Below are 12,522 nucleotides of genomic sequence, written 5' to 3' on the forward strand. Positions count from 1 at the left end.
TCTTCAGGTCCGTTATCTGAAGGTTCAGGAAGACCAACATTGAATAAATCAGTGCTGTAACTCTCATTGGTGGGAGACTCTTCATGTCCAAAGTTGTTTTTAGAAACAGTTGCTGTTTCAGAGGTCTCACTAGTGGGTGTGGTAACTGAGGTAAATGGTGCTCGACTAATATTAAGGAGGTGCCTGGTAATAAAAGCTTCTCTTAGGCCAACAGGCACATCTGGAACTCTACCAGAGGAATAGAGATTTGGAATATTTGAGGTAAATTGTTCTCGACCAATATTAAGGAGGTGCCTGGTGATGAAAGCTTCCCTTAGGCCCACAGGCACATCTGGAACTCTACAAGAGGAATAGAGATTTGGAACATTTGTTTGAACTTTGGAAGAAATAGTTTCTTCTTCCTCTGTTTGAAGACTGCCTGGGACAACATTTTGTTCATTATCTTCAGGTCCGTTATCTGAAGGTTCAGGAAGAATGGCATTTAATAAATCAGTGTTGTAACTCTCACTGGCTGAAGACCTTTCATCTTTAGCGTTGTTCATATTAACACCGGCTGTAGGAATCTTAGTTGTTTCACTGGAGGGTGACTGTTCATATTCAATGTTGTTTATAGAAACACTCGGTGAAGGAACCTCAGTTGTTTCAGAGGTGGATGACTTTTCCGTTTCACTAGTGGGTGAGGTAAATGAGGTAAATGGTGCTCGACCAATATTAAAAATGTTGCTGGTGACAAAAATGACTCCTCGCCCCACAGACTCAACTGGAGCTGTAATAATGGAAGACAGAGCTGAAAGATTTGTTTGAACTCTGGAAAAAAAAGTTTCTTTGTCCTCTCTTTGAAAACTTTCTTGGTCAGCGTTTTGTACATTCTCTTCAGATTTGTTCCTATCTGAAGATTCGGGGAGGACGCCATTGAATAAATCAGTGTTGTAATTCTCACTGGTGGGAGGCTCTTCATGTTCAAAGTTGTTTATATAAACACTGGTTTTAGGAACCTCATCTATTTCAGAGGTGGTTGCATGTTCATTTTCATAGGTGTTTACAGAAACACTGGTTTTAGGAACCTCAGACTGTTCATCTCTGGAATTAGATATCGGCAAGAAGAACCCATCAGGCTCTAAATAATATCTGTCAAGCTCCTCAAAGCCATCAGTGTCTGAAGAATTTGTATGACTGAAGACTGAGCGCCACATATTTGCAGAAGACTATCGATTCAGCGTTAATTTTGTTAAAATGTGTTTTCAACACTAGGTGCAGTAGAGTGCCTTACCTTGGGGGTATTTATGAGCTCGCTTTCTAAGACTTCAAAAGCACACGTGCTGTGACGTCACAGTACACTTACTCTTTGAAATTCATTCGGTCATAAACGTGTTGAACCTTCACCTCCCTAGTATTAACCATTAAGCTAACCTTAATATTAACCTGCTGTTATCGGGGAATGGCAACCCAGACAGGAAAAAACCCGGGGTGCATCCGCCCTTGGGATTACGGCCCCGCTGTCTCACCGTCGGGCACCAGCGGGCCCGCGACGATTAACAAACAACACACTCTCCTTTTTTAATTATTTACTTTTTGTTTTCAAGTTTTACGGCTTGCTCTCACATAGAAAGCTTCGGACTGAACAGCAGCGCTTGTCTAAAGAACCATCCTGTTAACGTGGAGTGAAATTATACTGGTATTAAAGGTAACTTCTTTGTGTTTTTATTTACAAGATTGTGGGAAACCAAGTTAGCTTAAAGCACATTGGCTACTAGCATATTAGCTAAATAAATAACGGTGGCTTGTATTTTTTGTATATATTTCTATGGTGCTGTAACCCAGTGTTAATTTACTTGTTTAGCTAAATAAATAACGGAGGACTTAACGGCAGCGACTTTGTCACTACATCTAGCGAGTTTTTAGACCCCCTTATTGACTTTTTTTTTTCTAAAAAGCGACTTCACCATATGAGCTCAGCCTGTTCCCAGCAAGATCCTTCCAAAGGTTAGTTGTTCAATATTCAACCCTTCTTTACTAGTAGAATCTTTTTACAACCATAGGTGGAGTGTTTTGTTTTTTTGTTGTTGTTTTTAATAATCAGATTTGTTAACAGGTTGGTGCACATGGCCAAAATAGTGATTGATAAGCTCAGCATTTACAAAACAGTCATCATTCGCTTTTTGGAAGCTGAAGGCAATGTTGAAGGACTAACATAGAAGGTGAAGGATCGCTTGGGCTGTGATGAGGCGATTACCCTGGAGACAGCCAAGGAAATGATAAAAAACAGATATCCAATAGCTATCCAGTTATTTGAGAATCTAAGATTTCCAAGTAATTAAAAACAAACCAATTAGGTGTTTATAGACGGGCAACCTAAATTTAAATTGCTTAGTTAACAAACCAGGTTAGCAACATAGCCAGTAAAATTAAAAGAATCACATCTGGGATTCTGTGTGCATTCACATCTGCTCGGATGAGTCATTTGTTTTGGTCATTTTTCCCAAAAGAAAAACAAAAGTCTTTCATGTATGTGTCCTGGAAACGACGTTGGGCACTGGAACCAGCAGGAGGCAGACACCTGACTTCGGGGTGTCATCCCAGGGTCCTTTTTTTGTGTATTTTTTGTGTAACATATCTGACATACATAAGTACGTTAGACTGAAAGATGCAGAATTCTGACAGTCAGAAAATGCTGTTTTATGCTGAAGCACAGATAAGACATTTTTGAAAATCATGGACTTCTTCACAGTTTTCTGAAACTATTTTACAGTGTGTAGGTGTGCCCCCCATGTGACTGTTTCGGTCCCAAAAGTTGGCTCACTGGTAACACACCTCCAGGCTGTGTAAGTGCTGTTTGACCAACAAGGAGATTGATGGAGTGCTGCGCCAGTCACCTGACCTAAACCCAACTGAGATGGTTTGGGTTGAGATGGACCGCAGAGTGAAGGCAAAAGGTGCTCAGCATCTATGGAAACACCTTCAAGACTGTTGGAAAACCATTTCAGGTGACTACCTCATGAAGCTCATCGAGAGAATGCCAAGAGTGTGCAAAACAGTGATCAAAGGAAGGGGTGGCTGTTTGGAAGAATCTAAAATATAAAACACTTTTTTGTTTACTACATAATTCTATATGTGTTCATTCATAGTTTGATGCCTTAAGTGAGAATCTACAATGTAAATAGCCATGAAAATAAAGAAAAACATTAAATGAGGTGTGTTCAAACTTTTGACTGGTAGTATATATGAACCCTTTTACGTGACCACAAACCTCCACACTCACGTGTTTTATGTAAGAAATATTTAATGAGAATCTAACTTGCAGACTGATTTTCTTTGTTGTGCAATCACAACCACGGACTCTATATCATTATCCAGGCAGTGATACTGAATTTAAAGCAAAAACAGATAAATAACATACAAGTTTAATTTTTTTTAGTTGGTATTTCCAGGTTTATTACGTCATGATTTAGTCAAACCAATCAGCGTCTAGTTCTGACCCAAATACGGAAGCAGCACAGATAGTGGCGAAAGTAAAAGTTGACACGCTTTCTTGGGCGTGGAAATGCAGTCCAAAGGCTTTTTATAGATATGAATGATTAAAACCACGGAACATCACGTCTTATTTAATGCTTCAGATGTCTTCCTCTTGGTTTCGCGTTGCACTTCCGCTTTGTTTTGCGGTTTTATCGGTCGCCCTGGCCATCAGCGGAAAGACTCCCGGTAAGCGGTGAATGAGTGCGTGAAATAGCGAAATAAAAATCATCCTGTCTCGACAGGATTGTGCACTTTCACGGTAGACTGCGTACTCTTGTTTGTAGATGAGAAGAAAGGTAACGGTATAATGCTGACTAACAGCGCCCCCACCTGGCTCCTGTGTTTTTGTGTGTCTTTTGTAACAGCCATGCCGCCCCCTCTCCCCGCTGTCATCGGTGTGTGCTCTGTGGCCGGGATGGCACTCATCTTGAAGATAAAGGTTGAAAACCGGACGTTAAGCAGTCTTCTGAGCCAGCATGTAGCGGTAAAGGTTGTAGGCTGGCTGGGCAGGCGGCAGAGAAGGAAACTTGAAGCCGACACACTCAAAGTGAAAGAAATCCAACAGGAGACGCTGCTGAAGCGCTTGCGTAAAAACGCAGATACGTATTATGGAAGACAGTACGACTTCAGCTCAATTAAAGGTAAGCAGTGAAGTAGATGGCGTTAGTTTAGCAAGCAGGTAGTGTGAAGACATTTGTGCTTATTCAATGTTAACGCTTGGGAAGACCGGGGTGACACATTAAAGGAAAAAACTCGTGCCACCAGCTGCCACCAGACCCCAGAGTCCTTAAAGAACGACAACAAATCAAAACTTCATATTGATTTGATTCCTATTTTAAACGTGTTGCTATCCAAAAATAATTAAAGCTGCATCTACCTGTTCACTATTTTTGGTTTTTTGTGAGCAAGTCAAGCTTCTTTTTTTTTTTTAATTTAGTTTTAAACCTGTGTCATTAAATTTATTGTTTTCAATGAACAAATGTCCCCGAGATATATTCAGCGTACAGGTGACTGAAACAGCATTTCATGCATTCAGTGGAATTTTGCTCGTTTTGTAGACTTAACTCTATGTGCTGATTTGTTATTTAGTTGTGCCAAAAAAGGTCATGTTTCCAAATGAATTAATTTTATGTTATTACTGTAATATTTGTAGGAAATATGGGAGGAAAGAATAATAATGCTGTAAGTCAAAATGAGTTTATTTTTCTCATTTTTTGTCAGATAATTGACACTGAAAACACATGTAGCCTGTACACCTGTAGCCAGATGCAATCAAATACAACTACCATCATTTATGTTTCTATGTGTATTATTAACGTTACATTCATATTTTTTTTTTAGTATCAATTAAATTTTATTTATATAGCGCCAAATCACAACAAAAGTCGTCTCAAGGCGCTTCATAGGTACAGAGAAAAACACAACAATCATATGACCCCCTATGAGCAAGCACTTTAGCGACAGTGGGAAGGAAAAACTCCCTTTTAACAGGAAGAAACCTCCGGCAGAACCAGGCTCAGGGAGGGGCGGGGCCATCTGCTGCTACCGGTTGGAGTGAGAGAAGGAAAACAGGATGAAAGCCATGCTGTGGAAGAGAGACAGAGGTTAATAACAGATATGATTCAATGCAGAGAGGTCTATTAACACATACTGAGTGAGAAAGGTGACTGGAAAGGAAAAACACAATGCATCATGGGAATCCCCCGACTCTTTTCATTCCTGTTTTCCAACACCCTTAGTATTGATGTAAAGAGTACTACCCTATTTCTATGCTCATCTGAGATGAAAATTATCCTGATTACCACAGAATTAAGATGCTTCCTTGTGACTTTCTCTTTTTCTTTCCCATCCATAAGTTCATTGCTTCACTTCAAAATAGTTTTGATAGAGAAGCTGCTGCATGCTGTGTGTCTTGCTGGAGTGTACATTTACTTGTGTCCACGGTTCACCTGTCTATGCCCTGTGCACATATAGAAGCAGTACCATACAGTCTGTGGATGTGAGTGTGGTTTCTGAGAGGTCCACCAACTCATTTCTGCTTGTTGTAATGTTGCTGTTTAAACTATTCACAGCAGGCCAGTGTATTAATTGACCCTGAGTATACTGGGAAAAGTCCCACAATGCAGCAGGTCCTGAGAATTGTGATACTGAAATTGGGGACTGTTTGATACTTGTGCTTAAAATAAGCTCAAATGATGAAAGATAAATGAGATGTGTCAATACAGTTTTGATTTAAACCATGAAATCTGTTTATTTTATAGATATTAAAGAATTTCAGGCATGCCATCCTATTACTACATACACGCACTATCAAGACCTAATCAACCGCATCGCAGCTGGAGAAGAGAAGCTCATCATTGCAGAGAAGCCATTAATTCTGGCCATGACCTCCGGGACATCAGGATCCAGCGCCATGCTGCTCAGCACTAAGGACACCAACACTGAGTTCTTCCTGCAGGTGAAGTCACTGCTTGATGATGGTGTAGCCCATGCGCTGCGCATGAAAATTTTACTAATAATACTCTCTGTGTGTTTCCATCAGGGAGTGACTGTGTGCTTAGATGCCATGCAGCAGGCATTTCCTGAGACCAAGAGCCTTCAACGCACCACCAAGTTCTTTTACACTCCTACTTTTCGGCAGTCTGAGGCCAGAATTCCCATCGGACCAAACTCCTCGACACCAGCCTCCTCACGCCACATCCTAAACCTGTACACGACTCCAGCACCTGCCTTCGAGGTACAATCAACAAGCCTAACAAGTGGTCAGCCTTTGTGTGACCGTTTCTGTAAAAATATCTTCTGTTTCTTCAGGTTCCCAGTGAGAAGGACACACTCTATTTGCATCTTCTTTTTGCGCTGAAAGATCCTAATGTGGGAACTCTGGAGTCCAACTTCGCTTCCACAGTTTTCTATGCCTTCAGTGCCTTACAGGTACCCAGTTGTTTGTCATGAATAAGTTACTTTTGTTGTTTTTACGTGTTTTTTTTTCTTTTTTATGCGAGTAGAGGCATAAAAACAGGACTTAATGGGAAACCGTAAAGTATGTAACGTAATCATGAATTCCACCCTTTAAAGAAAAGCATTAGTAATCTTATTTTTTGTCTATTTTAAGAGACAACATTTCATTGAGCAGTAGCAGGCTGTTGTTGTCCGTCATATTTGCCTCATTTCTCTCTCACTGGGACATCATCTAATAAAACAAGATGAAATCTTGAGTCAGGTGTTTAGCTCCCACTGACTGATTAAAACATTTGTGTTAATTATTTTCATGAATAAAGGCTTAGGCAAGTCGTTTCTGCCTAATATGCTCTCGATCTCATAGGAGCGTTGGCAGGAACTTGTGGAGGACATTGAACGGGGGAAAATCAGCACTGCTCTGTCTCTGGAGCCCAAAGTGAGGGCCAAGCTTGAAGCGCTAATGAAGCCAGACCCACAGAGAGCTGCCCAGCTCCGGGCCCACTTCCAGGATGGCTTCAGGGGGATTGCCAAGCGCCTGTGGCCTCAACTGAACCTGGTCCTGGCAGTGGACTCAGGCTCCAATCAGATCTACGGTGAAATGTTGAGGGAGAGTTACTGCAAAGGAGTGCCTTTCTACTCGCCCTTCTATGCTGCTACTGAAGGTAAGAGCCTTCATTTACATTTTTAAGCTGTTTAATTAAAAACCGTTGCAGTTGGGCATTTGTAGGGTTTCTATATGTGGGTGAGGTCAGCATTTGCTCTCATTATCTGTGCCCCTGCAGGTTTAATTGGGGTGAACCTGTGGCCTCAGGAGTCAGAAAGACGTTACTTGCTGTGCCCTCGCTCAATGTTCTGCGAGTTCCTCCCAGAGAGCAGCCTGGATGAGGAGGCCCCTCACACTCTGCTGATGGAGGAGGTGAAGGAGGGAGAAAACTATGAGCTGCTTGTCACAAATGCTTCAGGACTTTACAGGTTCGATTTCATCTACAAACAAATATAAATAACTGCAGCTGTATGTTTCCGTCCTCATGATTGTGATGGGTCACACTGCATTTTAACATGTTCTAAATCTGGTTAAGGATAAAATGGAAGTGTCCGTGTTTGATACGTCACGTTTTCACTTTACACTCACCGGACACTTTATTAGGTACACTTTACTAGTTACACTTTACTAGTTTTAGGTTGGCCCCCCTTTTGTCTTAATTCAGCAAAGATTCAACACGGTACTGGAAACATTCCTCAGAGAATTTGGTCAATGTTGACATGATGGGAATCTCCCATTCCACAAACGCTTTATTGGACTGAGACTTTTGTGACTATGGAGGCCATCTGAGTACAATGAACCCATTGTTCAAGAAACCATTTTGAGACTTGATTGAACTTTGTAACATGGTTACTAAGTTTCTGAGTGGCTCATTAGATATTTGTGTTAATGAGCAGTTGATCAGGTGTACCTAACAAAGTTGCCGATGAGTGTACAATCAGATTTGTCCACTGGCTCTGTATAACTGTCACTGCAATTAAAATGTAATATTACAACTAGAGATGGCACGATACCACTTTTTTATGTCCGATACCGATACCGATATCATAAATTTGGATATCTGCCGATACCGATATTAATCCGATATAGTGTGTTTTTTAATCAATAAAACTGTTTTTTTAATATCTTGCTGCATTTTGTATAAGTTCATACTCAAGTTTAAATAAACAATAACACTAAAGCTATTCTGTTATACCTGTATGTAAAAAATACACTGCGCCCAAAATATTTCATAGTTCAGGAACACTGATCAATCTAATAAACTTAATCCTCCCTATTCTGGTATTTTAAAGAGTACTTAGCAGAAATATTAAGCAACCTAACTAATAGGGTTGCAAACTCCCACCAAAAAAAAATAGGGAACCACCCCCCACCCTCCACCTGATGATGCTTAATCGACGTAATCAACTTTAATTTGATGCAGGGTGGGAAAAAAATGCACAGAAATAAATTATTTTTCAAGAATAATTAAATAGATTCAACATCTTTCTTCAACAGAATTGCAGAATTCACAGATGGTACCTTCTCAAAGAAAAAAGTAGTATAGCTTACTAGGGTATATTAGACTTAATAGTTACTATATACAGTAATGGACTTCTATACATTTTACATCAGATTCAAACTTTGGGTGTAAGATTCAGATAATTATTTATTAAAAGCTAGACATTTTAAATGAGAATAAGAAAGAAAAGTATGTCTTTGTGCCCCCTTTTCCCTGTTAATGCTCTATCGGCCCCCCTGGCTACACTTTGCTAGATCCGCCCCTGCACAGTTACCAGCCGTCAGCTACGTAGAAAAGGATCCTGGTGTAGAAAGTAATATTAAATAAATTCTAACAACAGCTTATCAAGGTTAAACGTGCTGCTGTTGTTCAGCCGCTGGTTTCCTCTTTCTGGTGCAAAGTGGGCCAAAAACAAAGAAGAGAGACGGACTCGGCGACAGAAAAGCCGATCAGCTGATCATTAAGCAGTTTCACGATTGAAGTAGCTGCAGGAAGGTGAGGGAGAGAGAGAGTCAGTCGCTCCATATATCGGTTGTTAAGCTTAACATGGGAATGCTTTACAAACATTCAGAGATGAACTTACACACTTGCTTTACTTCTCTCTGGGATAACTTCCTCGGAGATGAAATGCTGGTTTGGTAGCGAGGCTACAAATACACACAGCCGCTCTATCACGTGAGGCATACTGCTGCAACGTGCTACGGTTATGAGCCGAGTTACGCCATGTCGCAAGTTTTGTGAGGTGTTTTTTTGATATTTAATGGATCGGATTACATTTTTTATTTCTCACCGATATCCGATCCAGTAATTTAGGTCAGTATCGGACCGATACCGATACGTAATATCGGATCGGTCCATCTCTAATTACAACTATAACAAACTCTCATATTTACCTGTATATTTCCCTTGTTACAGATATCGCATCGGAGACATTGTAAAAGTTGTTGGATTTCACAACCAGTGTCCCATCGTGGAGTTTCAGTACAGGTACAGCACTGGGCAGCCGTACAGTTTTTCTTATGCTGTGTGTGTGTATATATAAAGCATGACACGATACTTTCTCCTTGCTTCCATGCTCTGTTAGACGAGGTCAGATGCTGAATGTTCGAGGAGAGAAAGTGTCAGAAGCGTTGTTCCTTAGTGCTTTGAAGAAGGCCGTCGCTCAGTGGCCAGGAGCTCAGCTGGTTGACTACTGCTGTGCTGAGAGCGGCATCCTGGGTAATATTTGTTCTTGTTTATACCCTTAAATCATAGAAGAAGTTTGATTATGATGCGAAAACTATTGAACCCTTTGCACCATATTTTATTTTATTTATTGTGGCATTGCAGGAGATACAATTGGTGGCTCGGACCCTCACTACCAGGTGTTCTTAGAGCTGAAAGGTGTGAGGAGGCTTACAGAGGAACAACGACATAAGGTAAGAGAAATCCTAATGAAGCTTCACCAACAGGCAGCATGTTTACAGTCTGTCATTAAATCACTCTACCTTGTCTTTCTGTTTGGTGTTTCCTCTCTTGCTTCCCAGCTGGACATTTCTCTCCAGCAGGATTCGGCCGTCTACAAATCCTTCCGTATCAAAGGCAGCATCGGGCCAATGAGAGTGCAGCTGGTGGCAGAGGGAGCATTTAACAAACTTCGTAAGCAGATGATGGCGTACTCGAGCACCTCACCCAATACGTTCAAAATGCAGCGGGTGCTGCGCAGGAAAGAATATGCTGAATTCCTTCTGGGCAAAACGATTTCCTGAGATCACTTACAGACTCTGTGATTGGATGATTTTTTTCTGTTTTAGCTTATTTATGACTGACTTAATGAAGTGTGCCAGTGGGAGATGTTAACCACGATGCATTACCTCTGATTTTTAAACAATAAAAATGCACTTTTGACTGTTTTTATTTTCTCAACTATATCTCTAAACTAGTGCCAAAATATCCCAGAAGTCTCATCTGTACAAACCTCCCCCCCCTTTTTTTTTTTGCCCCGATTTAGAAGTTTCCCGAGTATTTTCTTGTCATACCAGGTCATACCAGCACCAGAAATCTTTGAGCTGTGTTTAAATGTAAGCTTCAGTTGCCATTCCTGAATAAATTTCACTTCACTTTTCTCCAATGTTTTTTTTTTTTCTGGGCAGTTAAAGGAAAAGCAAAATAACATGCAGTTAATATCTTGTATTTTTAATGGAGTTGCTTAAGCTTTCATTTTATACCATCTGTTACTAAATGTTGCACCATCTAATGATCCCATTTTGTGAAATTACCTGTGATGACTAAAGCAACATTTGGCAAGATTTAAATCTTGTACACTACTGTTATGTGGCTGAATTTTGTGCTGATGAAGGTAATTATGCTATTTTTAGCTTAGTTAATTATCTGACATCATATGGTTATTGGTGGAAGTCATGTTTTTTAGGTGGTTCTCTTTCAGATTGTGCAGATTTGGCCAGCTTCTAGTTTCATCTTAGAGTCAAGTGGATCCATCAGACCAGAAGAGCTGGTTACTGGTAAGCATCCTTGGCCTCTAGACTGTAACTGATGATGCTTATGAAAGCAAGAAAGCCTTCAGTATATGCCTGCTCGCATTGTTCACCACCTGTACAGCTTATTTCTTCAGTTACATCATAAACAGTGCAATAGGAGTGTCAGGACTTTGTTGTCACCACTAGAGGGAGCTAGTCTAATATGTAAGACATGCAGCATAATGCTGTCTCCCACAGGTCCAGCATTTAACTGCTTGTCAGCTTTAACTGAAGCAGTGAATTCTTGCTGATAGCTCTGACTGTGAGTCTCATTTGAATTAATATTATCTTCTTATAAATAATCAAGATTTTGTAAAAAGGGAGCAAACAAAGAAGACGGAGAAAGCACATATTTATATGTATGTTGAGTAGACTAATCCTCACATCCTTATTTCATTCTGTGAGATTTTCTTTTGCCATCTTTAGCCTCAAAGAAAGTCTGAGTGTGAATAAGTCCCGGTCTGAGCCAACTGTTTCTTTCCTGCAGGTCGATTCGTTCACAAAGTGGGCTAATATTTTTAGAAACGCCCCATTTCAGCAGAGATTTGACACCGTTCTCGCTTTATTTTGGCTTCATAATGCCTCAACTGTATATACAAGTATTACATTTTGGCTTAAGATAGCTGGCAAACAGCACTGCATGGAAGAACTTAAAACAATATGGCACTAGTTTGATTTCAGGCCTTTTTCTTAAGTATCCACCTAAAAAAAAAAAAGGTTAGTTTGTGTGTATTTCACAGTTGTGTATATGAAGCATTATTGGGGTGGTTTCACATTAAAATCCATTTCTTGGCAGGTACTTTCATTCTTCCCTTTGCTGTTTATTCATTCCAGATTGCCTTCTATCTCTTCTCGGTTGTTTAGTTAGATGGTTTGTGTCTTCCTCTGCCTGCCGTCCTCACACGCCCAGAGGATTTACAGACACACAAACGCTCAGAGCTCGCGATCGCACATCTGTTCTCTCACAAGTTAATTCATTGTAAACAGACAGATTTGAGAAAGGCAGGCTTGACTTCTCAATGGGTTGCAGGGGGGAAGTGTGTTGAAGTGAGAGAAGGGATGCTGCGGGATGTGTGAATCGGCCTGGCTGCGGAGTTTATCTGGCATGCAATTTAAATCAGGATTAGGGTCGTGGATTTTCATTCAAGTTTAGTAAATTACAGTTAGTTCAGTCAGCAGAATATTCAATGATGTTATTATGTGCATAATTAAGGGGCCAAAGTGAATTTTACAAGCACACCAGCAGTTCCCTTAAAACTGAGAACTATGGGAAATGTAGTTGGGGATAATATTTCACCTGACCCTCTGTGCGTCACTCTGTCACATTAGACCGAGGAGATGATCGTGAGCATGTTTAATGTATTAGCCTCTTTATTAGTGACAAGCAGCGACGGATGAACTACACGAAGAAGGGACAATGAGATGTCATTAAAAATAGAAAACAGTGAATGGCTGCCAGGCTTGAATAGGATCCGAGAGAGGAAACAATA

The 12,522-nt window shown here is 40.5% G+C and overlaps 1 protein-coding gene across 4 annotated transcripts; it reads left to right on the plus strand.

Moving 5' to 3' along the window:
- Positions 1-1,392: 1,392 nt before the first annotated feature.
- ghdc (GH3 domain containing) lies at positions 1,393-10,621 on the plus strand. Of its 4 annotated transcripts, XM_039616757.1 has the most exons (13): positions 1,393-1,684; positions 1,935-1,983; positions 2,750-2,984; positions 3,879-4,154; positions 5,775-5,971; positions 6,056-6,250; positions 6,325-6,444; positions 6,836-7,133; positions 7,254-7,443; positions 9,432-9,503; positions 9,601-9,734; positions 9,846-9,934; positions 10,043-10,621. In XM_039616757.1, exons 3-13 carry the CDS (start codon positions 2,894-2,896, stop codon positions 10,262-10,264), a joined length of 1,884 nt encoding a protein of 627 aa, XP_039472691.1. In that variant the 5' UTR covers positions 1,393-1,684; positions 1,935-1,983; positions 2,750-2,893; the 3' UTR covers positions 10,265-10,621. The 4 variants fall into 4 exon arrangements, with proteins under 4 accessions (XP_039472691.1, XP_031607809.2, XP_039472692.1 ...); XM_031751949.2 differs by lacking the exon at positions 1,935-1,983; XM_039616758.1 differs by lacking the exon at positions 1,393-1,684 and having other exon boundaries at positions 1,797-1,983.
- Positions 10,622-12,522: the final 1,901 nt, after the last annotated feature.

This window comes from Oreochromis aureus, linkage group 8, assembly GCF_013358895.1.
Source record: "Oreochromis aureus strain Israel breed Guangdong linkage group 8, ZZ_aureus, whole genome shotgun sequence".
In the NCBI taxonomy this organism is placed as follows: Eukaryota; Metazoa; Chordata; class Actinopteri; order Cichliformes; family Cichlidae; genus Oreochromis; species Oreochromis aureus.

Excerpts from the sequence above, each read along its gene's own strand:
- ghdc (XM_031751948.2), top strand. The coding sequence starts at position 3,606 with ATGCTTCAGATGTCTTCCTCTTGGTTTCGCGTTGCACTTCCGCTTTGT. Across the intron at positions 6,251-6,324 it reads CTCCAGCACCTGCCTTCGAG|GTTCCCAGTGAGAAGGACAC; the intron begins GTACAATCAACA and ends CTGTTTCTTCAG. Across the intron at positions 9,735-9,845 it reads TGCTGAGAGCGGCATCCTGG|GAGATACAATTGGTGGCTCG; the intron begins GTAATATTTGTT and ends GTGGCATTGCAG.